Source organism: Gymnogyps californianus, chromosome 4 (genome assembly GCF_018139145.2).
Source record: "Gymnogyps californianus isolate 813 chromosome 4, ASM1813914v2, whole genome shotgun sequence".
Lineage (NCBI taxonomy): Eukaryota > Metazoa > Chordata > Aves > Accipitriformes > Cathartidae > Gymnogyps > Gymnogyps californianus.
Window position 1 is genome coordinate 35,536,034 of NC_059474.1, and position 26,617 is coordinate 35,562,650.

Consider the following 26,617-nt stretch of genomic DNA (forward strand, 5'->3'; position numbering starts at 1 on the left):
TGTCCACATTGGGATAGTAATCGTGACGTGTTTACACAAAGTCTATCTCTTTTCTTTGGGGAAGGAAAAAAAAAATTCCCACAGGTACTGTCGTTTGCTGGTTGAGTAGTCACTAAAACATGTTATTGGGAGCCATCAGTATAAGAACCAGCATAAAGATTCCATTTAAATGTAGTTTAGTTTAGGGTTTAAGAATTGAGATTAAAAAGGGGGCAGGGAGGTATATCATTCCTTTGTTAGCCATTTTTTTCTCAATAATGATCTGCTAATTAGTGGTGGGACAGATTAGCCTTCAAGGTACCTAAGCGATGGCTCTGTTGGCATTCCTGGGCTGCATGAGTCCGAAACAGCAGTAGAGCTGGACTTTGTCACACTTTCCTAATAGGCTTTCTAAGTTCTATACTGATTCCCCGAAGTCACTTTTTTTTTTTTTAGGAAGGAGGAACCAGCAATGTTTTTCCTGTATGTAAAATCAGTGTCATACAAGATTCATATGTTTTATTTTATATTTTCTCTAAGCAGTAACTAATTTCTATTTATTTTGCTTCTAAAACATATTCTTATGAATGCACACACAGACAATTATGTCTGTTCTATGTAGACTGTTACAGGGTCGTTTGTCACATTTCATGATTTAGCTGCACCTTTCGCCCTTGCTAATGTGCCTACCTTTTCTTAAGTATGAGGCACCTATCTAACACCTTCCTCTGGGTGGAATCATGCAATTCTTTCATTTCCAAGCCACTTCCTAGACTGTAGGATGCTTGTAAACAGCCTGTCAGTGCTTCAGCTATCTTCTCTTTAGCACAGCACTTGAAAAGTGCCTTTTTTCTAGGGAATGAATAAGGGCTATTTTAATGGCATCCAGTAGCTAAACAAATGTCTTAAAACAAATGTACTCATTTAGAACAAAGGCTTCTCAGAGATTGTAAATCATTAAAGCAGACTATACTAATGTGCATTTTTTTGTGTGCTATACTGCCCAATCTCAGTATTTTGGACCTGTATAATCCCTTGATTTACAAGTTCCCTGCCTGGATTCTGGAAATGCGTCACTGTCTTTTAATTGCCATTTGTCATCTTATACTATGATAGCTTTTTTTAAATAGACACAGTGCTATAATTTGCTATTATCTTCTCCTTAGTGAGTCACTATACATGAGTATGAAGGCATCTAAGACTAAAACTAGCATTTCTATATCACAAGACTTCAGTTCCAATGATACACACAAAAACAGATACCTGACTTTTGTGGAAAAATATTCTTCCCCTATTCATTTAAAAGAAAGATTTTTTCAAAGGCTGTAGGAAGGCATCTTCTCAAGTTTGCACTATCTTTAATTTCTGCACTTTCACCTTGCAGCTCACAAGTTAATGGCTGCGTGTGATCTCTTGATACTCGTTTTCATTTTTTAACTGACCTTCACTGGTGTGCTTTTCAGTATTGACAGCTTTCACCTTAGTTGCTTTCTGAATGGATTGCTGAGGCAGAGGTCGTCTTATGTTACAGGCATAATTTAACTGGGAAAAAAACAAAAAAAATTTAAAAAAACCACCAAAAACCTACAAACAACCCCTCCCATACACACCCCATGCACCCACTACCACCAAAAAACTTTACTTAACATGAGCCTTTCTTTTACTTTACCTTTGTGGTTTTAATACAAATAAGGATTTTTTTCCCAGCAGCCACCTACATGTGCATGCCACTCACATTTGCTTTCCCTCTCTCCAAAGGAAATAGATTATCCTTTAACAAATGTCTCACAGCATTAGTGTGTGAAATCTTCAGCTATGAGTCATACAGTCCTTTGTGCCACACTCTGAAGTCTTTAGTTTAAAACCACAGCCGATTTTTAAATAACTGCACTATTGAAAAATCATTTCTCCTGGGGTTCTTCTTTCCTACTTGCTGTCCATTTGTTATAATTTTGCTTGCCTGTTTGTTTTAAGCCCTTTCTTGTTTCCCTTGGGCATTTCTCCTGTAGCTAAACTGCCTGCCTTGTTTCCAGGCAGAAATCTAGGCAAACAAAACTTTGCCAACTTGAGCGTTCTCTCTCTCTCTCTCTCGCTATTTATGTTTGGGTAACTAGAGGGCAAGTTTCTAGCCATGCCTGTCTTTTGGAGTTAAGGGATGAAGACATGTAGTTCTATGAGACATGCATTACCTTTTAAAAATGCTACGATTATGTGCACATCCACAGATAATCTTGTGCCTGGAGTTTTTCCTCTTTTGCTTAAATTTGTATGAAAAATCAAAAGGAGCTTCTCTGCATAGATCTTCAAAGTGTGCCAACTACTTGTAGTCATTGTAAAATTATTGTAAAATCCTTTGAACAATGCAGGATATCTTCTACCTTTTGCGTCCTGTGTATCCCCTCTGTCCCTTTACATCTCTCCAGTTCTTCTTTGCCCATTTCTTTAGTCTCACTTTCAGTAACTGGGAAAGAGCTCTGGGAAGGAGCTCTGGGAAAAAGGTAGATGGGGAAAAAAGAACTGAGAAATAGAAAGAAAGTGAACCCAAGGGAATGCTCTTTTCTCACTTTACTTGTTTTTTTTGTCCCCTCTTCATACAACAACAGTGTCTGCTTTTGTCAAAAAGGGGTGGAGGACAGGGGACGTGATGTTTAAAAAGGCTTTAAAATTGAATTAGGCTAATTCTGCTAAAGATAATTACTTTAATTGTCTGAAGCAAATAGCACTAGAGGGTTGTTTTTTTCTCTCTCCGTGATCACATATCATGAAAGATGACATAATTAATTGCAACTTCCTACATGTATTGTTTTCCTTTTGAAGTACTGTTTGGCATACTGCATTTAGATTGTCTTCAAGACCATCTCCTAATAACTGTGGTGAAGCATGTTGTAAATTTCTAGTGCATGACTCATTTCAAGTTTGTAATGTGTTTCCATGCTTGAAATAAAAAAGCTTCAAGCACCATCTGCTGTCTGAAATCAGCTACTGTGCATTTCCTCTGTATTTGCTAGAAGTGTTAGTAGCTTCCTGGCATTTCCAGGTATTAAGAACACTGTAGCCTATTAATCTTGGAAGAATTGAAAACATGTTTTCATGTGCCTGCTTATATAACCTTATGTCAGGACCTGTGTTATGAAATTTACATAAAGCACTTTCCTGTAGGAACTTCTTTTTTTGTAGAAAAATACAACTCTACTGTACACAGTACAAATATCTACGGTAGAATTTGAGATAAAGCAAAAATCTTAACTCTATCCTCATCTTCCTTTAGGTGGCAGATAATGGAAAACCACCGTTGTCATCTTTGACTTACATTGACATTAGAGTTATTGAGGAAAGCATTTATTCTCCAGCAATTCTGCCTCTGGAAATCTTTATCACAGCCTTTGGGGAAGAATATTCAGGTGGTGTCATTGGAAAAATTCATGCAACTGATCAAGATGTTTATGATACTTTGACATATAGTCTGGACCCCAAAATGGAATCCTTGTTCTCTGTTTCCAGTACTGGTGGCAAACTAATAGCACATAAAAGGTTAGACGTAGGACAGTACCTCCTAAATGTCACTGTTACAGATGGAAAATTTACAACTGCAGCTGATATTACTGTACACATCAGACAAATCACACAAGATTTACTAAATCACAGCATTGCAATATGCTTTGCAAACCTTGCCCCTGAAGAATTCATCGGTGATTACTGGCGCAATTTCCAGAGAGCATTAAGAAACATCTTGGGCGTGAGGAGAAATGACATCCAGATTGTTAGTTTGCAGCCTTCTGATCCTCCTTCAAATCTTGATGTCCTCCTGAATATTGAAAAGTCTGCTAGCTCTCAGCACCCAATGAGAATTTTGCTCCACAAGATAAACTCTTCTGTGCCTGACCTAGAGGAGATTTTAGGTGTCCGGATAATTGATGTTTTCCATAAGCTTTGCGCAGGCCTAGATTGTCCTTTGAAATTTTGTGAAGAAAAAGTAACAGTGGATGAGAACATCATGTCAACCCACAGCACAGCCAGATTGAGTTTTGTCACTCCCCGTCATCACAGAACAGCAGTTTGTCTTTGTAAAGGTAAGAAAAGCAGTGAGAAAAACTGTATCCTTGAAAAGATTGTTCTGGTTTTGAACAGCCATAATCCACAGGGGAAAATCTGTATTACAGGACAAGATTAAGAATGTCCCATAACCCTCACTGCAACATTTGCCTAATTTTATTCAGAGTAAAGAGTAATTCTTTCTTGTCTCATTACCTCATTTTAAGAGTTTACATAATATAAGCTTATGGGAGGGGATTTTTTTTTTATAGTTACATCTTCATTTTCCATTTTATGAAAGAAGTTCCTTTTTTTGTTGCCTGTTCTAAATTGCCAGCCATTTTCAGTCTTGTATGCACAAAGGTAAGTTCTTGCAAAGTACCTGAATATTTCCTGGTTTCTGCTTAGAGGAATAGCCCACACAGCTTCCAAACTTGTCTGGGAATGACAGGGTGAACTGGGAAATGAATATTCATTAAGATACATATAAGTATACAGATGTATAACAGAAGATTAATTTGTCTTTAGCTCTGAGGAAAACAACATTGCCTTTGAAAATCATGACTTAACGTTGCTGGGTGAACTTGCACATCTTAAGTAAATATTTAAAGCCTGTTCATTTTCTGTCTCAAATACAGACACACTCTCCCCCTGCTCTCCCCAACCCACTCTGTCCGTGTTTAATATCTACATGTTGGTTTTTATGGTGTATGATAGTAATGGTAAACCTTAAACCACAACACCAGTTTCCAAATTTTACCAATTGAATTGTTTGAGTAATCAAGATAACTATGAACATCAGCCACTATGTATGCCATTTGTCTAGTCTGTGTTTGTGCCAGTCATGTCCCGTAACTGTTACTTCCCTTCCTTGTCTGATAGTTAGGAATATCATTTGGGTTGCTTTCAGCTACTGTACTTAAGCGTCCCTTTTCACAAAAACCATTACAACCAACAGAAGAGACATAATGTATTTCGTTTTACAGAAGGGAAATGCCCCCTGGTGAATAGCGTGTGTGAAGGAAACCCATGCCCTGAAGGTACCGACTGTTTAGGAGATCCAAAGGAAGGAAAATACACCTGTGTTTGCCAAGACAGCAAAGCTGGACAGTGTCCTGGTAAGAAATTAACTCTCAAAATCTCTGCGTAAAACCATATTACTTTCCAAATATAAATTTGATTCCAGTCCTGTGTTAACACATTTTATGCTTTTCTGTATTCCTAAGCATCAGCTGGCTCTGCTGTGACATTTACTGGGAGCAGCTATGTGAAATACCGTCTCATGGAAAATGAGAACAAAGAGGAAATGAAGCTGACAATGAGACTTAGAACTTACTCTGCTCATGCAGTTGTTATGTATGCTCGAGGAACGGACTACAGTATCTTAGAGGTATATTAAAATCTCCTAGTGCATATCATCTCCTCCACTTTCCTTCTTACCACCTTCTTACTATTTTTTCTGCCAAATTAAAAGATTGAATCATAACATCTCTGTAGAATTGTTATAATTGAGAATTGCCTTCAAGGTAGAGCGTGTTATACATCCAGGTGACAAACTTGTACAGAATTTTTTTTAACGTGTAAAAGGAATTAGTTTTCTTTAATATTTTAAAAATAAAACAACCCCCCCCGCCCCGAATTATCTATGTTAAATAACAACTGTAAATTTATTTTCTTATAATACTCATTGAGTCCATACAGAAAAAGTCCCTTAAGGCACAAGATGAAAGGTCTTGAAATATTGTAATCTTTTGATGATCATTTGTGACTTCTTTAGTAGAGGAAAAAATGTACAAAGTATACATTTTAATTAAAAGAACCATATAGAATGAATCATAATCACTGCGACTGTTTGGAATACAATGTTATTAAACTGCCTTTTATGAACGCCACCATCATCCTGTCTCTCCAGCAAACATAAACTTTTACAGGCATCAATATTTTATACTCTTTAAGTGTGCAGACCATTTGTTGATGTTGTGGCTTTCCTCTGTAGATTCACCATGGAAGGCTGCAATATAAATTTGATTGTGGCAGCGGACCTGGGATTGTCTCCGTTCAGAGCATTCAGATAAATGATGGCCAGTGGCATTCAGTATCTCTTGAAGTGGACGGAAATTACGCACGACTTGTTCTGGATAGGGTGCATACTGCATCTGGTACTGCTCCTGGTACACTTAGGACGCTAAACCTAGATAATCATGTGTTTTTTGGTGGTCATATTCGGCAGCAAGGTACAAGACATGGTAAAAGTCCTCAGGTTAGCAATGGTTTCAGAGGCTGTATGGATTCTGTTGTACTTAATGGACAAGAGCTGCCCCTAAACAGTAAGCCACGAAATTACGCACACATGGAAGAATCTGTAGATGTGACTCCTGGATGCTTACTGACTACCACAGAAGGTTGTTCAAGCAGCCCATGTCAGAATGGAGGTGTCTGCAATGCACTGTCAAATGGAGGTAAGCTGTGCTATATTCTTCTGCTGTTAGTTTTCAAAACTGCTTTTCCACTTACCTGCCTTGAAGGACAAAACAACTTTGTGACTAATTCTTGCTTTCCCAGAGAGTTGTAGAAGGCTGGTTGTTGAGCAGGTAGGAAGGCTGTCTGTCTCTGTTCTAGACTCAACTCCTTGGGGTATGAAGTAGAAAAAGTCCATCAGACAAAGTGGGGATTTAATCTTCTGTGTCAACACCTGAGGTCCATCCTTTTAACTGCCTATTTTAGAGTCTCCCTTTAAAAATTCTGAAATCATTGTGACAAGCTTGAGTTTTGTGAGAGAAATGGAAGTTGTTATATTCAAGAAAAACCTTACTGTTAGACTTTCCTTCATCTTTCGATAAAAATATTTCTATTTCTTCCCATCCTCTCTTTCTTGAAACAGGTAGGTGGACAGGGAGGATTTTATCTTAAATCCATAGGTGGGCAGGGAGGATTTTATCTTAAATCCAGTAAAGCCATGTGTGTCTTTCAAAAAGACTGTATTTGATTTCAGGTTACTACTGCAAGTGTGCACCTTTGTTTATGGGAACTCACTGCGATGTAAGTGTCAACCCATGTGCTTCCAACCCCTGCCTTTATGGTGGTACTTGCATCCCGGTCAGTGATGATTTTATCTGCCAGTGCCGAGGACAATACACAGGCCAAAGGTATGTTTGTATGGTTTACTGTACCAATGAACCCCTTAGAGAATAGGCTATAAATGTAACACTTTTTCTGTTTTCTTTTTAATCTGTTTCCTTCTTAAAGCTCAGACTTTGAAACCCACTGGAGTTAGTTGAAGTTAATGCCAGCCCCTATGTTACAGCCCTGAATCCCACACTATATGCTCACTTGCAGTAAGGTAATGGTTCATTCATGCTCTTTTTCCCTCCCCCCTCTTTTTTTTTTTTTTTTTTGCCTTTGCAGGTGCCAGCTGGGTCCATATTGCAAAGACAATCCTTGTAAAAACAGCGGCAAGTGTATTGACAGTTTGGATGGACCTGTTTGTGAGTGTGAAGCAGGCTTTCGTGGAGAAAGGTAGGCAGTGTTCCACATATATTGAATTTTTAACAGTATTACTTAACAGTTAACAGTTCAAACTGGTTGAAATCTGGAACGTTGATAAAATAGCAAATTGCCTGGTAGTGTACAGTACTGTATATTAAATATATCTAGAATAGTTGAGAGCAAGGAGACTGCAACAAAGACTACTGATGTAAACTAACCATCATTGCTCTGCTCTGTTTCTGGTAGGTGCCTGACTGATGTCGATGAATGCATAGAAAACCCGTGTCTTAATGGTGCCCTTTGTGAGAATACTTATGGTTCATATCACTGCAATTGTAGCCGTGGATTTGGAGGAAAACACTGCACAGACGTTGTTCTTAACAAATATGTTTCAACATCTTGGAACATTAGCTTAGCCGAAGTGATTGGGATTATTGTTTTCATCGCAGGAATATTCTTTTTAGTTGTGATTTTTGTTGTTTGCCGCAAAGTGATTAGTAGAAAGAAGAAGCACCAGCCAGAACCTGAAGACAAGCAACTGGGAGCTACAACAGCTTTCTTGCAAAGACCTTATTTTGATGCAAAATTGAATAAGAACGTCTATTCTGACATCCCACCACAGGTTCCTGTTCGTCCCATTTCGTACACTCCAAGCATTCCAAGCGACTCCCGGAACAATCTTGACAGGAATTCTTTTGAGGGGTCTGCTATCCCTGAGCACCCAGAGTTTAGTACTTTTAACCCAGATTCTGTACATGGTCACCGGAAAGCTGTAGCTGTTTGCAGTGTAGCACCAAATTTGCCACCTCCACCTCCCTCCAACTCTCCTTCAGACAGTGATTCAATACAGAAACCCAGCTGGGATTTTGACTATGACAGTAAGAAATGTTCTTATTTTTATTACTTTTCTGTTAAAGGTGTGTGCTGGTACAATTTTTAATATGAGTACAGAGTCTCTGTCTATGCCTGTTAGGGTACAAAAAGCATTATGACTTTACTGGGTTTTGAGTCTGATCAGGCTTCATGCTCTATTAAGTTTTGTAAAAATGTGTAGATCTCAGCCTTAAATTTTATTGACTCTTTAATCTGGAATCTATTAATTGTCTCATTTGAAACTTTTTCTTTCAGCTAAAGTAGTAGATCTTGACCCTTGCCTTTCAAAAAAGCCTCTGGATGAAAAGAACTCCCATCCTTATAGTGCTAGAGAAAGCATGTCTGAGGTCCAGTCCCTCAGCTCCTTCCAGTCTGAATCATGTGATGACAATGGTATGTAAAATACAATCATTCTGTACTGCTGCTTACATTCCTTTGTTCTGTCTTTGCATCTGTATCGCTTAGTATCAATAGGACTTACATATATCGAATATATATTAAATAATAGCTTATTTAATATATATCTGGTTTTACTTATGTTAATACCCAGATACGTTAATTTTTTAGAAGTATTTTGTCTATCTTACACCTTGTGTTAATTACTTTACTTTAAAATTATATATAATCATTCTGCTGTTAGAATATTAACAGTGAAAATGCAGCACAAGGTGTTCAGAGCCTTGTGTTTAAAAGGTGTTAAAAGCATGTTCAAATTTGAGAAACCCTTCTAGGTAATCATTAGTTATCACCTCATACAAGAATACAGTGAATTTAAAAAAATGGCCTCTGCACAAATATAACTTTCGTTTTGACGTTCAGCTCTCAGTAAAAAGCTTTCTGGTGTTACAGTTTCATTTGTTTCCTTCTCTTTTTCTTGCTGCGACCTCAGCTCCCATATGGATCAGATCAGTTCTGAGTGAGAGCAGAGTTTAAGGGACTGCTTGTAAGTTTGATTACTTTAGTAATGAAGGAGGCTGCACAAAAAGGACTTTTGTTATAGTAGAACAGTATATTTGGCTTTCACCATGATTAAAATGAATTAATAAAAAAATTTCATACATTGAAAAAAGCCAATATAAAAATAAAAAATATAAATATTTTGATCACAACTCCAGTCCATCAAAATATAATCAGCATACGTATTTGTGGGGTTTATTATTATTAACTGGAAGTCTTTTACTTTTCCAATGTGATGACAGATGCTTTTACAGTTGATATGAATGCATCTATGTATTCAGAAACATTTCAGACTGATTGGACAGAGCCACAGTTGTCTTATAACTTAATTCACTAAGTTAAGGTGTTTTGACTCTTTATTCCAATTTCTGCTTTTGTCTCTATATGGTAAAAAGAATTTGAAATTCCTTTAGCTTAGGAATAAAGAACATTCTGCTTCTCGATGAAGTAGTGATTTGTTCTTAATAGCATGAAAAGAAACATCTGTGTTAATGATTGGTGAAAGTAAAATGGTATGGTTACAGTATTCATCATTTTATCAGTAGACCTGATCTCAACTTTCAACTTTTTTCCTGTGGTATTAAGTGTTGTGCAGTACATGTTGTTGTCCCCTCCTCTCCATTCCATATATTTCATACATTCTTACTCACATTTCTTGTCATGTATTGATTACTCATTAATACATCATTTTAAGAGAAACAGCTGTAGCATCATAGATATTGTTCCTTCCCTCCTTTTTGGTAGATTCTGAATTTATTAGTTTGAAATTTAATCCCTGAGCCATGCAAACAAGTTGCATGTGCTTACCTCATCCTACCCTATAAGAGTAAATCCTTTTCCCTTCCAAAAATATCTTGGGAAAGGGAAGACATAAAAAATACATTCATTTCGGTTGTTCTTAAATAAGAACGTCACAACCTGAATTTGGTGTTCCTACTGTGATACCACTGTTCACACAACTTAAGTAGGTCAGCAACAGAAGTTTTCAGTAGATATTTTTCATATTCTAGCATTCTAGTTCATTTCAGTGAAAATTTCTTCCCCTGGTCTTCCATTGAGGGGGGGAAAAAAACGTAGTTTGCAGTCTAAAAGGGGAAGCCTCATGAAATACTCCTTAATTCACCCAACACAAGCCTTTAGAAAAGCCTAGTTTATTGCTATCTAGATGAACTATTATGTAAATGGTATGTTTAGGCAACATTTCAGAAATTCTAACGCAACTAAAGCAGCTTTGTGCTCATGCAGAATTTGCTTCAGGAGTAGTTACAAGTACTTTTCCATGTTTATCAAGAATAAAATTCAGGTTTAGAGATGTATTTTTATGTATTATATGCGACTGCTTTCTAGATAGAGAGTAAATGTATATGTACACCAATAATCTTGCTTTATAAAATAGTAATGAACTGCAATTTTACAGTGTTTTTTTGTATATCTGTATGCTGTTTAAAGTGATACTAACTATAGGTTTGTTTTAATTTGCTCCTTTTATACCTTTTACAAGCTTCCGTAGTGACTGTAATACACCTTGTCAATGCTGTTGTTGACTCGGTGGAAAAAGAAGGTATATACATGTTTTCATATTTATTTACTGCTTTGGCAGAATAATGCACGTTTGTCTTCTAGTAATGTAGCCCTAGCAGATGGGAGTTATAAAATATTATTTACTTGGACTTTCTGATAAGTTTTAGCAAAGAATATATTTATATTGTATATCTGTTCATATTTTCATGTGTATGCTGTAGCTACCCTGTGGATAGGTTTCAAAGTGTGATTTCTTGGAAAAAAAAGTATTGGCATAAAAAGATCTTGGTGCTTACTCTTTTCTGAATATATTCACACTAAAGCTCCCAGCAGAATTGAGACAGCATCAAAGGCAATTACATAGACTACTGTAGATGAAAAAGCAGCAGCCCCCTCTTCCTTTTCTTCTCCCACCCACATCTGTTGGCACCTTGTCCACCTGAGCAGAATGGGAGTAGTCTGATACCAGTACTCACTTCCTTGGTCTTCAGATCAATCTGCCTCTTTAGCAGAAAAAACTGCATTTCTAGTATGCAGTTGAGGTATATAGGCATACATATCCCTATCAGTTTAAGTAGTTACTTACTACCCAGCCTTACATCAGTATCTAAAAGGTATGTTTGGGTGTATATATGTACACACACATATATTTGTGTGTGCGTGTAGTATGTATTTGGAAGTTAGAAAGAGGCAAAGTAGACATTTTCAATGGAATTTTCTTTCTTTTCTGCTAACATTTAAGAACTGACCACTCTGGAAAACACAAACTCTTTACAAAATAATAGTAGTAATAAAGGTGCCAATGAGTCTATACAAATGCTAACTATGGTTTTAATTGACTTAAAAATCCTTAAAATTCTAGTAATATGCAAGTAATTCACTCCATGACCATGAGTCTGCAGAGGTTACTTCTGAAATAACATTGACAGTGTATGTTTCGTATTTCCTAATACAGACTAGGAAACCCTGCTTTTTTATTAAGTCCTACTTAAAATGAAGCCATTTTAAGAACATAAAATTAGTTATAGTAGCTAAAGATTCTCTTTGGTTTGTTATTTGAAGTACATCCTGTCCAATGTATGCAGACACACAAGAAAGTAGACAAATGCAAAGACTTCTAATTACATGAGAGTATTTCATTAATGTGTACCTATAGACCATAGTCCTCGGTGCTAAAAAATTGTAATGCACAGGACTTACGAAAGGGAGAATTATAAGACTAGAAGAGGCAAAATCTATCAGGGGAAATATTTAATAACTTATTCAGATTTTCTCTGAGATTTTAATTGGTAGAACTAAAAAGATGGATGTAGTTGTCAAGTCAAAGTTGAAAGTATTGCATGGTGGTTTAGTATCACTGTAAGATAAATACAAATATTTTATGCATTGCAGAATATTCGTAGAGAGATTAAAGATGTCATGCTCAGCTACTTCTTAACACTTGGAATTTTCTACTCTTAATAAGCATTCCTTCTTTCAAAGCATCTTAGGTAAAGATTTCTGCTTTTGAGCGCCCTCAGGAGGGTGCCAGTTCAAGCAGCAGAGATCCTTGCTCAAGCCTTCAGCAAGGTCAAGTTCTGGGACAGATGGTCTTTTCCTTTTAGTCTCCCTGAGTGGTTCTGTCCAACAGGTATCCTGGAAGCATGAACTGTAGCTAGTCTCATGCTAGGACAGTTGTAGGCCTGCGTTCTCCGCACTGCTCCTCAGGGAAGGTTGTAGCTCCGTGCAAATCAACAACGCTGAGTGCAAGAGGAAATATAGCTCCAGTCTAGCAGATTGTCACCTAGAAGGATGGGCACATCAGGTTCTAGTTTGTGTTTCTGTATTTTATGTTAAGGGGTCTTTGCCTCAGAAGAAGAGAACAGGACCAAGATCTCCCCATTCCTTGGTAAAAGTGCTCTAAATCGTAAGGCCACAGTCTGCCTATTGGCTTTAGTTTTGCACCCAGTTTCCCTAGAAGAACTAAGAATGTCGCCTTCTAAGTAGACTAGTGGTCAGAACCTTCTCCTGGAGATGAGGCCAGAGATGTTTTAAGAGTCTCAGATCTCTGACTGATTATCTCCTTTAGGGTGGACAGTATTTTTCTGGTCTGAGCTAGACAAGCTTAAAAAAAAAAAAAACCAGAAGGAAACCCCGCCACCACCAAAGAGTCAACCTCTGTCCCTCCACTCTTCCAAGAACAGATAAAAGTATCAATTCTTAGGAGAAGATTCTGGTATTAGGATAGGCATTGTCCGTCCTTACAGACCTGAATAGGGAATATAGATTCCTGAAGAGAGAAAGGTTTAAAATTTGTCGGATAACACGGGACAGTTCTCTGCTGAGCGTGAGCTGGGATTGCTGTACAAAGGGAGCCAGGTCTCCCAGTGCACAGTGTGTGGAAGCTAGATACGAAAGGGAGAGTTCCCATCTTTGCATGAGGTACTTGAAAGTGTAAGTCCTAATAGATGCAGCCCTGTATCGAAAAACAAGGGGGGGATGCAAGGAAAGAAAAAGATCAGACCAAGTCTTGCTACCCTTTTTAGCAGAAGTCCTAAATCTACCGATATGAGGATTTCACCAAACTACAGATTGCAGATTTTGCCACGACACAGCCGTGTCTCGGGTGGGCTGTACATTAGCTAAATAGCTATTCTACAGTCAAGTCTAATAAAGGAGAAGCCCAGGAGAAAAAAAAAATGCCAACTTTAGTACTGCTAAGTAAACTGGACAAAAGCAGCATGAACATCATAGTGACAGTCATTGTTTGTCTTCACATTGGTTCTACTATTTGATTCCTAACTACAGATGTTTTCTCCTTTTTCTTCTCATTCTGCCACCTAAAGAATCTTTTGCTGTTCCTGACCTCAGCAATTCAAGAGGTGACTTCTGCATGCAGTTCATTGATGTTCACCAAAATATTTCTGTTAATACTTGGTTTTAACACAGACTTACTATCAGTTGCTTGCTGTGCATTTGTCTGCAGTGATTACTCTTTACTAGATTTGCACCTTATTACAATTCTGTATTATTTTCCTTTTTGGTGTTCAGATGAGAAAAACAATTATTTTTTAATGAGATTAGGCTTACATCTAGTTTCCAGCAGACGAATACAAACTTACTCAAGGGGAGTTTGCAAGAGAGGATCAAGTTTGGTCATTTATGCATGATTAAGCTTGATTTTCCTGTTTTGTTCTTGTATTTGAATGTGGAATGTCTTTACTAATAGTCAAAGATTTTTATCAGAGGTGTGGCAGTTACTGTAGAGCTAACAGCATTTTGTGAAATTAACTTTACAATTCAGTTAAGGGGTAAAGTAGCTTTAAAAGGTCTGGATGCTCTACCAATTAGAAATTGCTGCTTTGATGTAAGAAAAGCATGGTTTATATATGCTAAATATATTCTTAAGAAAAACAGGCAGCTGTTATCACCATAACTGTAATTACTCAACAACAATTGATTAAGAATTTAGCTGCACCAGGGAGGCTGTTGGTTCTTTGCTATCCAGTGAACAATTCTATACCATTATGTATTGTGACAGCACATTCCATAGGTGACCTGCAGCTTTTCCCAAGTTAGGTGAGATGTCTGAGAAAATGTAACAGTTCAAGTGTGAATGATGCAATATCTAATGCATGGCATAATGTAAAGTTGTGTTGTGTTGAATGTCTTTTGTGGAACCGGGGCAAACTGCTCTCTAATTAACAAGTAGTGTCCTAATCACAGTGATTGCATTGTCTTAATACATGTGTTGACTTCTCAGTTCAGACTGACTTGAAGACAAGATACTAATACTACTTTTTTTTTTTTTAAATTAACTTTTCAGGTTATCACTGGGATACATCAGACTGGATGCCAAGCGTTCAGTTGCCAGGTATCCAAGAGTATCCAAATTACGAAGTGGTTGAGGAGTCAGCTCCCCTCTACACGGATCCAAACGCCATCGATACAGACTATTACCCTGGCGGTTATGACATAGAAAGTGATTTTCCACCTCCACCTGATGACTTCCCTGCACCTGATGAGCTTCCACCGTTACCACCAGAATACAGCGACCAGTTTGAGTCAATACAGCCACCCAGAGACATGCCAGCCATAGGTAGCTTGGGTTCTTCTACAAGAAGCAGGCAGAGATTTAACCTTAATCAGTACCTTCCCCATCACTATCCTGCAGACATGTCAGAACCTCAGACCACAACTGGTGGTGTCAACGGCAGTTACAGAGAACCTTATGCTCCTTACACATTAGGGTACAATAGAGACTTTGAAGCACCCACTGTAGACAACATGTCCATGTCTGTGTATGCTTCCACAGCTTCATGCTCTGATGTGTCAGCATGCTGTGAAATTGAGTCTGAAGTCATGATGAGTGACTATGAGAGTGGAGACGATGGTCATTTTGAAGATGTGAAAATTCCTCCACTTGATTCCCAGCAACATACAGAAGTCTGACACGCTCAACAAAAGTGCCTGGACTCTAACAAACTTTATCAATTCTAAAACAACTTTCAAGAGCTTTTTTATTTTTTTCTTTTTCCCAGCCACAGTGAATGCTTTTGTTTCAGTGAGCTAAACTGGCATGGCGGCATTGGATCATGCAGTTCATTTCACTAAATCAGCCTATTTCCATTTCCTGACCTACTGTAATTGGACAGTTCCAAGATTTCCATTGGCTGTGTGATTTCTGAACATCCTTTTTGTATTTACATTGTCTATGTTAAAAAAAAAATCACATACCACTTCTCCATGTTAGCATGATGCATATATTTATATAGTTCTAATGCAATTAATTTTCTCCTACTTTTTGTAAATTTTATGTACAGTTTTGATTTTAATAGTTTTAACTAGATTTTTGTAGATATTTTGTGAATTTGTTTTCCACTGAAACTAGTGGTGTTAGTGTGCCATTAAAAACTAGCACCCTGACTTCTTATAATCAGGGCGTCACTGTATGTATTCCCCTGAAAACTAAGGTTTGACATTTCATTATAAAAAATTCAACATATTCACACAATTCCAATTGTACATAGGTTAGGTCTGATATTTTTCTGGGTCAGCTACATGGAAATGTCTTAAATGGGTTGCTGTATTTTAGAACTGTAAACATTTTTTCCCTTCTTGGAAAGTGTGTTGGGGACCCTCTACATACCAGTTTAGAACCAAAACCACCATGACACAGTTTTTATAGTGTCTGTATATTTGTGATCCAATGGTCTTGTAAAGGTTTTTACTGAAAATTACCATTAGCCAGTCTTTCTTACTGACAATAAATTATTAATAAAATACTTTAGCTTTGCTCTGTGTATCTCTATTATATAATATACAATTGACAAAGCATTCAGTGCAGCATTTTTAAGTCTGTATATGTTTTGTACTGTATTAAGTTACTTGCTCCAAGCAACACATTTTCCTCTCCTCAGAAATCAAACTGCAGCTATGTTAGAGATGCTCACTAGATGGCAGTGTGTGTCTACTTAATGGTGTTTTAAAAAGTAATCGGGCCAGTATGAATAAAGATTGATGGGTATCAAACTTCAGTAGCCTTCTCGCTAGTTTGCATTTTTCTTTAAACATATAAATTCAGCTATGTAAATTACTGAGTATTTTTTTCTGAAGTCCCAAAAATATATACAGAAAAAAACCCAAGCTCTTTAAAGCAGTTTCTTCCTTTCATAATGACCTGAATAGTTATTTTCATGAATAGTTGTCCCTTGATTGTGCACTTGCATGCTGAAATTTCTGTGCCAATTTCTGAGTTCGTGATAAATACATTGGGGTTTTTATGCAGTTATATTTATTTCAATTGCAGTTTCTTGCATTAAGTTCACACTAGAAGTTTACCTTGAAGAAGTCAAGACAGGATACAGTTTGCCTGTATATTATCCAGCTGCTTTTTCTGACTAGAAAAGAACAAAGCCTCTAACAAAGTTCTCTAGCATAAATTTGCCCTGATGGTAAGCTAAAGGAGTAAGATAACTGTCTTCTGCCTCTTGCACAAGGGATGCTTTTTAAGTTCAGAACAGATTTCCTAGCACATTGTATTAAAAATTCTCTAGCCTGGAATTCTTTCAGTTCCACCTCCATTTTTTTCCTACTGTCTCATAAAATTCTGTAGCCTGGAAAGGTACAGTATTGGATTCTCTCAGGCACGAGCGCCATGTTCCACCATCTGGGGGAGCAGAATACTAGATTTGTATTTGGAGTGCTATTTATGCACAAAATGGAACAACTCCCAGCCTGGCAGCTGTATAATGGAAATGGATGGATTACAGGACAGAGCCAAGAGCCAGGCACAGACATTTTCCTCAGTGTTAACTTGCCCATATGCAGGTAAGAATCTCATGACATATGTAAAAAGGCTAAAATCAATGGGTTTAAAACCATGTTCTGGGTGTAAGCTGCAATATTCACCCTGATAAGGAAGAGCTTTTTGTACGTTGGGCCCAGTGTTAGCATTTTCTTATTTAATACCTTTAAAAGAATCTTACAGAACTGCGAGTAAAGGGTATCATACACTCTGTCATAGTAAGGATCACTGCTTAAGGTCCATCTTGAGCTACGAAGGTTAAGCTTAGTGGCAGTTCTGCTCAAGATTTCTTAATACCTGCTTCTCAGTAGGAATGAACCTCAGAAGGCAGCGAGAGGAAGACACTGCACAGACTTGCATCATTTCTCAGTTGATAAGGACTCCCAGTAAAGATGAAAGCCTGCCCTACAAATACATTTTTTTAAGTAACTCATTTACAGCAGAAAGGTCTGAAAACAGATATTTTAAAATTGAGAAGTATAAAGGACAGGAATATCAACACTTAAGTATATACTTTTATTCATAGTATTGTGAACCAAAAGCTGATGTAGAACATCATGCTGAAAAGGAACAGTCTCATTAATTTGCAAAGAGACTCCAAGTCAGCTTAAGAAAACCTTATGTTAAAAGTGTCAGAATATTCTTTTTTTTTGTTGTTTTTCTCTTCACAAGAACTGTGCAGGTAGGCAACATGCAACACCCAGGTTATACTTCACAGCAGAAGACAAGAGGGCATCATAGCAGTCGCTTATGGAAAAAACAGGCAGTTTCAACTCCACAACAGCTTTGCAGCTGGTGAGTAAAACAAGACCATGTTAAGCAAATGCTCCCTTTGTGGAAGTACCAGGAGCTCTTATCACCTAATTCGAGTCCAGTAAGTGCAATTAAACCTGTTTTCCCACACAGAGCTACAGCAATACACAAGACCAAGCTGGTGACATTTTTAACCCAATGAAAACACTGATACAGCAGAGCATTGCTGTTTGACTCAATAGTAGTCCAAGACATTCAAAAGCATTGGCCAGATGATTGATTTTATGAGCCAAACATTGTAAAACGGAATTTCAGTGAAGTCATGTATTCAAGTCCTCAGTTACTGTTAATATGTTTTACCTAACTCCTTATACAGATTTTTAAGTAAGTGGCTAGAGATAAATACAAACTTCATCTCTCAGCTTTTGAGTAGTTGGCATATCCATATTAAAAGGTCTTAAAGCAATACCCTAAATCACAGAATAGTTGAGGTTGGACGGCATCTGTTGACTATCTCCAAGGATGGAGACTAAAACCTCTCTGGGCAACCTATTCCAGTGTTCATCTGTCCTCACAGTAAGAGTTTTATGTTCAGACGTAGTTTCATGTGTTTCAGTTTGTGCCCATTGCTGCTTGTCCTGCCATAGGGCACCACTGAGAAGAGCCTGTCTCTGTCTTTACATCTTCACATCAGGTATTTATAAACATTAATAAGTTCCCCACTGAGCCTTCTCTTTTCCCAGCTGAACAGTCTCAGTTCTCTCAGCGTCTCATACAGAAGGGGCTCCAGTCCCTTAATCATCTTAGTGGCCCTTTGCTGGACTCTAACTCCCTGTCTTTCTTGTACAGGAGAATGTGGAAGTGATTTTTTTCTATTTTAAAATACTTACGAGCTAGTAGAATTTAAAGTTTTATTGAGCAGATTTGAGTCAAACTCATTGCTGTTCTGTCCAATCTACATTTTATTTGGAGTGTATGAAATGTCATCTTGCCTTGGAGCAGAGAACAAACTGCAATTCTACCTGATTAATAGTATTTGAGGTAGAAACAACAGACAATCTTATAAAACTTCTTTCAGTCAATATTTAACACTCACACCTGGTCTGAGGACTCCAGGATAGAGGCATACACGTACAAGAAGGGACATGACCAGAGAGTACCAGGTTTTGGCCCCTCCTCCAAGGATATTTACTCAGATTGTTTTTCCACTGTTCCCTGCTCTACCCCTTGCCTCCATGAAACAAGTACTGTCCCAAGCAACCAAGTCTAAGGAGAGTTCCTGCACTGTGCAAGGGATCCAAATCTGAATCCACTCAAGCCAAAGAAGGTATTGAATCAGTCTCTAACTGCAAGGCACAAGATCCACCCTTTTATCAGGGTAGAGGGGGAAGGAGGAATGCACCACCTCCACCTTTAATCTATCTGTAAAGCCCTTGAAGACAGTTGCAGGGATTAGTCCATGCTCTGTCAGGGGTCATGGCTGACACCTGTCTGCAGGCAGAGACCACTGCCAAATAGGTGCAGTCCACCACAGTGCCTAGGATGACTCCTGACTTTGTACTCACAAGCTCTGTCCAGATCACAGCTCTGCACACTGAACGTCAGCTGCCAACTGCCACACCAAGGCACCCAAAGCCTCCACACAAGGAAGTCTACGCACTTCACAGCAAAGCTCTGCACACACACCACACACAAAAGTCAGACAGCCAAGAGGTGGCTGCCTCAATTTCTTTTCATGGCTCTTGCCAATTTTTAGCATTAAATGGCTGTCATGGTTTAGGCCCAGCCAGCAGCACATCACCACACAGCCGCTCGCTCACTCCTCTCCCCCCCGCCCCCGGTGGGATGGGGAGGAGAAAATACAACAAAAGGCTCATGAGTCAAGACAAGGACAGGGAGGGATCACTCACCTATTATGGTCACAGGCAAAACAGACTCGACTTGGGGGAAAAAAGAAGAAATAAATTTAATTTTGTTACCAATCAAATCAGAGTAGGCTAATGAGAGAGAGAACTATATCTTAAAAACACACCTTCCTCCCACCCCTCACTTCTTCTCGGGCTCAGCTTTACTCCTGGTTCGTCTACCTCCTCCCCGCCAGTGGCACATGGGGACAGGGAACAGGGGTTGCGGTCGGTTCATTACACGTTAATTCTGCCACTCCTTCCTCCTCAGGGGGAGGACTCCTCACACTCTTCCCCTGCTCCAGCGTGGGGTCCCTCCCATGGCAGACAGCCCTCCACAAGCTTCTCCAACTCAAGTCCTTTCCACAGGCTGCAGACCTCCAAAAATTGCTCCTGCATGGGCTTTCCCATGGAGTCACAGCCTTCTCCAGGCCCATCCACCTGCTCCAGCGTGGGGTCCTCCACAGGCTGCAGGGGAATCTCTGCTCCACCATTAACCTCCACGGGCTGCAGGGGAATCTCTGCTCCGGCGCACCTCCTCCCTCGCCTTCTTCACTGACCTCGGTGTCTGCATGGTTGTTTCTCTCACATCCCACTCCTTTCTCTGCTGCAGGTTTTTCAGCAGTCTTTTTCCCCTTCTTAAATATCCTATCATCACAGAGGAGCTACCACTGTCACTGATGGGCTTGGCCTTGGCCAGCGGCGGGTCCGACTTGGAGCCGGGGAAGCTTCTAGCAGCTTCTCACAGGAGCCACCCCTGTAGCCCCTCCCCTGCTACCAAAACCCCACCACACAAACCCAACACACAGGCCCTCAAAAATATTAAAAAAATGAAGTCCCCATTAAACCAAGCACACTGAAGCAGACAAATTTTGGCAGTGTTACTCATTCTTCAACAGCTGGAGTGGGAGAGAAAAATCAGAGGAGCACAGCACAATATCCAGTAGAGCTGCAAAGCAGGAAAATGAGCTCTTTGCTTTGATCTTAGAGACAAAAGTTTAAGAGAAAGCTTATTAGAATTATTTTCCCCTTATGTAAGGTAAATGAATTTCTGAACTTGCTGATATTCAAAAGCTTATTGATTACCAATGCCCAACATCCATTGCTAAATCTGATCCATGGAAGTATTCCAATCATAACACAAATTTAAAACTTCACACAAAAAAGTTAGGCATTTGCAGCAGTCACACAGGAGTCAAGGCTATCAGTAAGAACATGACATTATGACCATTACAACAAGAGCGAACAGTTTCATTTAGATTTATCAAAGCTAAGCCATATGCCTTTAAATTTTTCACTGCAGATGATCTTTTCTCAGTTTCTTATTTTCTTATATGTTTGGAGTAGAAACTTTCAGTGTGAGGAAAAGTACCAAGAAGCTCAATTATGTGAATGAGTCATACTATCATTAATCCCCAGGGTACTAATTGGAAAACATGCTAAGCAGGATGAATTGCTGTCAGAGCTTGCATTTAACTTTGAAGAAATACATAGGGAAAGATTGTGCTGCTGCATCACAAAGTTTCCGTTTTCTAATTTTGTATTGTTTTCCAGAGAACTTGAAGCACTGACAGTAATTTATAGCATAAAAGTTCAAGTGTCTCCTGTTTAAACAATTAATACTTTACAATTGCCATACAGATAATAGGAACTTTTGCTTTGAGTTTCACTGGGGGGAAAAAAAGACTTCAACTCACAGAGAAAAAGGCTAAAAATATAATGAGCCTGACAACTGGAGCTTGATCATATGTACTGAGCTTTTTTTGTTTGAAAGCCAAATACTGTTCTGTCCCACTGAAATTTCACAGAACTCACCTCCAAAAACTTAGTGTAGCTGTTCAGAAACACTTAGAAAGCAGAACAAAGCTTACTTTGCCTGAGTTAGCTTAGACACTTAAAGTGTTTAAATCCACATCTTTCCCTGATTACCTACCTTGAGAGCTCCTGCTGAGGAAGCCAGAAAACCATCTAACCTGGGCAACAGGAAAAGACAAAGATGCACCTTGTGTCCCAAGAAAACAAGAGCAACAAAACAACAGTGACAGAATAAAAAACCACACGCAGCCTCCCCCCACACAACCCACAACAATAAAACCTTATCAGCTCAGAGCCAGGCATGCACAGAAGCAAAATGTGAGGAATTTTGAAAATCAGAGGAAGACAGCTACTGAAAGTACAGACCAGCTGAGGCAGAGAGAGGTTTTGCTTTAAGTCCAAGCAAGTATATCCTAATAACAGTTTCAAAGTCTTTTAGTAGGCCATGTCTTAAGTATTTTAGACACTTAAATTTGTAGCCTAGAGGCTTTCTCTGATCTAGTGTGGGCTAATTCTTTCTCAGTGTGCAAGCTTTTCTGAGAGCTAGATGCAGAGCTGTGTTCCTCAAGTTAAAGTCTCATCTTACTTTGGAGATAGCAAACCTTTCCAGCCTGCCCTTGATAGCCTTCCTAAGAAGGAACAGAATTTCCTCTTAACAGGACTACTAGAATCCTTATATATCACTGTATTGCTGCCATGACTTTCCTATTGGCCACCCTAAAAATCCCACAATCACTATTTTAACATTATGAGGAAGTGAGGCAGGCTCAAGATTAAGCCTCCTCAGTCTCATGGGGACAGCAGTTCATTTCCCCTCCACTTCCTCAGTTCTAATTGAGGTTAATAAATCCTGTTGCCAAACCCCTGCTAAACAGTCTACAGCCACTTCGCAGATCAGCAAAAGTCCCTCCTCTCTTAACCCTGCAGCACAAGCACGCAGGAGGGAGGGCTGAATTTACATTCCCAGAAGGCAACGGTATTCACACTTACTGTTAAAACAAGTGGAGAAAAGGTCTCGCATTAAAGTGCTGACATTCAGCTCAGACTGTACCTGGATTCAGATATTACTGAGTCACCCCTCAAACAAGGAAAATGTACAGTTATGCTGTACTTTAAATGCCAGAGATTATTTCCCTATATCTGGAGTGAAGCATGTTATTTTAAGCACCCCTGATCTTTAGGGTTTTTTTTTTTCCTTTTGGCTATAACTAGTCAATTTCCTTGGGAAAAGGCAAAACTATCTTCCCCCATATTCATATTCAATTTAACCACTCTGCCAGAAACTTGTTTAAATCAATCCATTTTAGGACACTATACAGAAAAGAATGGTCTTCATTTAAAAAACTCATGAGTGTCCAACTTGGCTGATCTCTCACAACAGTGTCAGAGTCTTAAGGAAAGTTTGTAACAAACAAGTTTTTTACTAACTCTGTAGAGAGATAGATAAAAGGATGCTTTAAGTATGGAGGGTATATTGAACAGTTCAGTCAGGGACTAGTGTGCAAGGTTGAAAATAGCTCATTTCTATACTGTGCTTCAGTAGGCTTTGCCATTAAGAATAGCTAGACACATCAACATCCATTAATAGCCAAACACCTACAGATTCTCAAAGAAGATGAGAAAATTTAAGAAGGAATTCTCTTGTGAACAGAGCATTTCAGAGTAATTCATAATTAATATCTTAATTGCTCCATGTTTCCAATGTATTGTTCATTTACCACAAGGTTAACTCTATAGTACCTTGCCTCAAGACAGGTAGGGTACCTATCCTCTCCCCATTTGTGTTGCTATTTCATGCACACTCGCATGATGTACATCGTTCAACCTCAGCCCTGTCCGTGACTCCTTCACTGCACAAAACATAGCACGAGCCCCTAAGAGCAAAAGCAGCTCTTGAACTTGTCCTTTGCAGTACACAGTACCCAATGAGTAATAATACTGTTGAAGACATAGTCTTTAACAAAAGAGTTTAATTTTAAAACTTTGTAGGACCGTCAAAAGCCAAAACTTCTTAGTGCCAGGATCAAAAACATGCAAACAACACAAAAGTGAGTAAGCTTTTTAAAGAGAGCTAAGAGAGGCAGCTAAAAGGCAATTCTTAGCATGGAGCACAGATTGTGCAAAGTTGTCGTATTGGCAAGCTTGTGCTGTTTATCTCAACAAGACTTGAGAGACAAAAAGGAGACTGGCATGGTACAACAGTAAAGCAAGGAAGGCCATGAACTTGAAGGAGGTTGAAGTTGCACAAAAGCAAGGAAAATAAGAAGGAACAAACTCTGGCAATTACAGTGCAGAGTAAGATTATCCAGAAGAGTTTGAGGAACAATTTGCAGACATCAAAAATTAAAGTTTATTTTAAAACACACTAAAAGCAGAGAGTTCTGCTGGAGAATCTATAAATATAAAACTAGTGGAAGATCAAGGTGTAACAGGAACCTTGGAGAATTCAAGACTAGCACGTTTTCCCCACTGCATCTACGTCCGCTGTGGGAAAAGTTGAGATGTTTCACTGCTTTCCAATGTCTTAACATGAAAATCACACAATAAAAGGATATTAATGAATAAGAATAAACGGTATCAAAGACAATATGGCACTGACTCAACACTTCTAAAGCACTTAAGGATCAGAGGCCCATGTTATCTGGGGCACAGCCAACTAAATCTGCCTCAGGACCACAAGACTGGCCACTGACAAAGACAGGATACCGAGCAAGATGAACCAAGTACCAGCTTCCCATGGATGCAGCATTTAAGAAAGAATGCAAATACTAATAGCAGAAGCAAACAGGTAAATTGAGATTGTCAAACTGGACAATCTGGTCCACTGTTTGTAAAATGAGAACCGAATCAAATCACATAGCGCCAGTCTGGGCGTTTGCGGATTCTCTGTACAATCCTTTCATGTTTTCTTTGTTCCTACACATAAGAGACAAAAGAGCACCTGCCAACATGACCATTATCAAAAATGTTCATCCAAACAGCTTGGTCTTATCTAATGTAAAAGCAGATCTCACACGGGCACTGTGACGTTAGGAGTGTAGTCAACATCAGGGGACAAAAGCTGCACATTTCTGCTTTCATTCAGATAGTTATGGAACAGGGACAGAAATTCAGGTTCAGGTAAAAATATTAGGTTAGAATTACTACCCAAAGATAACCAGATGAGTATTTCCTGAAAGACAGACTTACATAGCAGCCAGCTCTGACTTTGAAAGTGAAGAACGGAAAAAAAACAGAGTCCTTTATGTAAAGCAGAGTTTTTACCAAGGTTTCCCACAAAAAGGACAACTGTTTCAGCAGTTTGGAGCACTGAATAAAGGTGTAGAGGCGTTGTACTAGTGCCTTCTCCTGGTTTTTGTGAATTATTTCAGTTCTGTTCCTTCACCGTTTTGTTAAATAAAAGAAACAAGATGCTTTCCTTTCAAGACGAACTAAAGGTTCACTTGACCCAAGGGTGTTTTGGGGTTCGGTTTTTTTTTTTTAGTGTTCATTTCAGCAAGATACAGGAGCTTTCATGCAGCTGTACTGAATGAAGTTTTCAGTTTGGTGTCTGAACCAGGGAGAAGTTATTTTTACTGCCCTGCTTCTGAAATTGCTTTTCATCTCTGTTACTACATGGCAATACTGTCAGCTATGTCCTACAATGAAGTTCCTTCTACAGTTTTCTAAGGCAACACAACACTGAAGAAATGTTATTTCCTCCACTAGAAACAAAGCTTTGCAGAAGTCACTGGTACAGGAACACTCTTGCACAGTTTTGTCAATATGTTAATTTGCAGTTTCAAATCTTAAAAGATAAAGTCATGGGCAGCAAAGTATTAGTTGTAGTTTAAAACCTCTATTACTACTTCAGGTATTAGCTCTAGTCATTCTGTCTTCTATCCCTCCTTCAACTAACTTTAAAAATAAATCATTACAGAGGCCAATAAAACAGGTAAAGATGACATCAAACTCTACAGCCTGAAGTTAGTAATGCAGCATCTCAAAGTATACAGACTATAAAAATGCATAAAATAAAACTGAATTATGGTTGTTTTCCCTTTCAGGGAACATCATAGATTAAAGGAAGAGTTTGCTTCCTCCTAATATTCCTTCTAAGCACTTGGATCACTATACAGTAGAAATGCATCCAAACTCTGTGAAGTGTCTTTTCATTAGGATTTACAAAGCCAAACACACATTCTATTCAACAAATAATGAATAACTTATGTTAGATACACTTATGACTTGACAAGATTTTATCCACCAATAATTTTATATTTCAGCTCCACATTCAAAGGAAAGACGTGACAAATCCACATCAGCAGCCAACAGCAACACAGGGCAATGCAACAGTACTGACACCACAGGTTTGGAAACCACTGGTGTACTGGGTTTGCGTGGCAGGGTTTTGGTAGCAGCGGGGCTACAGGGGTGGCTTCTGTGAGAAGCTGCTAGAAGCTTCCCCTGTGTCCAATAGAGCCAATGCCAGCCGGCTCCAAGACGGACCCGCTGCTGGCCAAGGCCGAGCCCATCAGCAACAGTGGTAGCGCCTCTGGGATCACATATTTAAGAAAGGGAAAAAGTTACTGCGCAGCAGCAACTTCAGCCGGAGAGAGGAGTGAGAATATGTGAGAGAAACAACTCTGCAGACACCAAGGTCAGTGAAGAAGGAGGGGGAGGAGGTGCTTCAGGCACCAGAGCAGAGATTCCCCTGCAGCCCGTGGTGAAGACCATGGTGAAGACCATGGTGAGGCAGGCTGTCCCCCTGCAGCCCATGGAGGTCCATGGTGGAGCAGATATCCACCTGCAGCCCATGGAGCACCCCACGCCGGAGCAGGTGGATGCCTGAAGGAGGCTGTGGCCCCATGGGAAGCCCATGCTGGAGCAGTCTCCTGGCAGGACCTGTGGACCCGTGGAGAGAGGAGCCCACACTGAAGCAGGTTTGCTGGCAGGACTTGTGACCCCGCGGGGGACCCACACTGGAGCAGTCTGTTCCTGAAGGACTGCACCCCGTGGATGGGACCCATGC

The 26,617-nt window shown here is 39.2% G+C and overlaps 1 protein-coding gene across 2 annotated transcripts in view; it reads left to right on the top strand.

Moving 5' to 3' along the window:
- The window catches only part of FAT1 (FAT atypical cadherin 1), a 113,354-nt gene extending 97,231 nt beyond the window's left edge, over positions 1–16,123 (top strand). For both annotated transcript variants that reach the window (XM_050896622.1, XM_050896623.1), the window contains 11 exons: positions 3,248–4,049; positions 4,998–5,129; positions 5,238–5,401; positions 6,008–6,470; positions 7,004–7,157; positions 7,417–7,527; positions 7,744–8,375; positions 8,626–8,763; positions 10,829–10,888; positions 13,674–13,709; positions 14,654–16,123. In XM_050896622.1, the coding sequence (XP_050752579.1) occupies positions 3,248–4,049; positions 4,998–5,129; positions 5,238–5,401; positions 6,008–6,470; positions 7,004–7,157; positions 7,417–7,527; positions 7,744–8,375; positions 8,626–8,763; positions 10,829–10,888; positions 13,674–13,709; positions 14,654–15,279 (3,318 nt within the window). In that variant the 3' untranslated portion in view covers positions 15,280–16,123. The remainder of the gene's footprint in view (positions 1–3,247; positions 4,050–4,997; positions 5,130–5,237; positions 5,402–6,007; positions 6,471–7,003; positions 7,158–7,416; positions 7,528–7,743; positions 8,376–8,625; positions 8,764–10,828; positions 10,889–13,673; positions 13,710–14,653) is intronic.
- Positions 16,124–26,617: the final 10,494 nt, after the last annotated feature.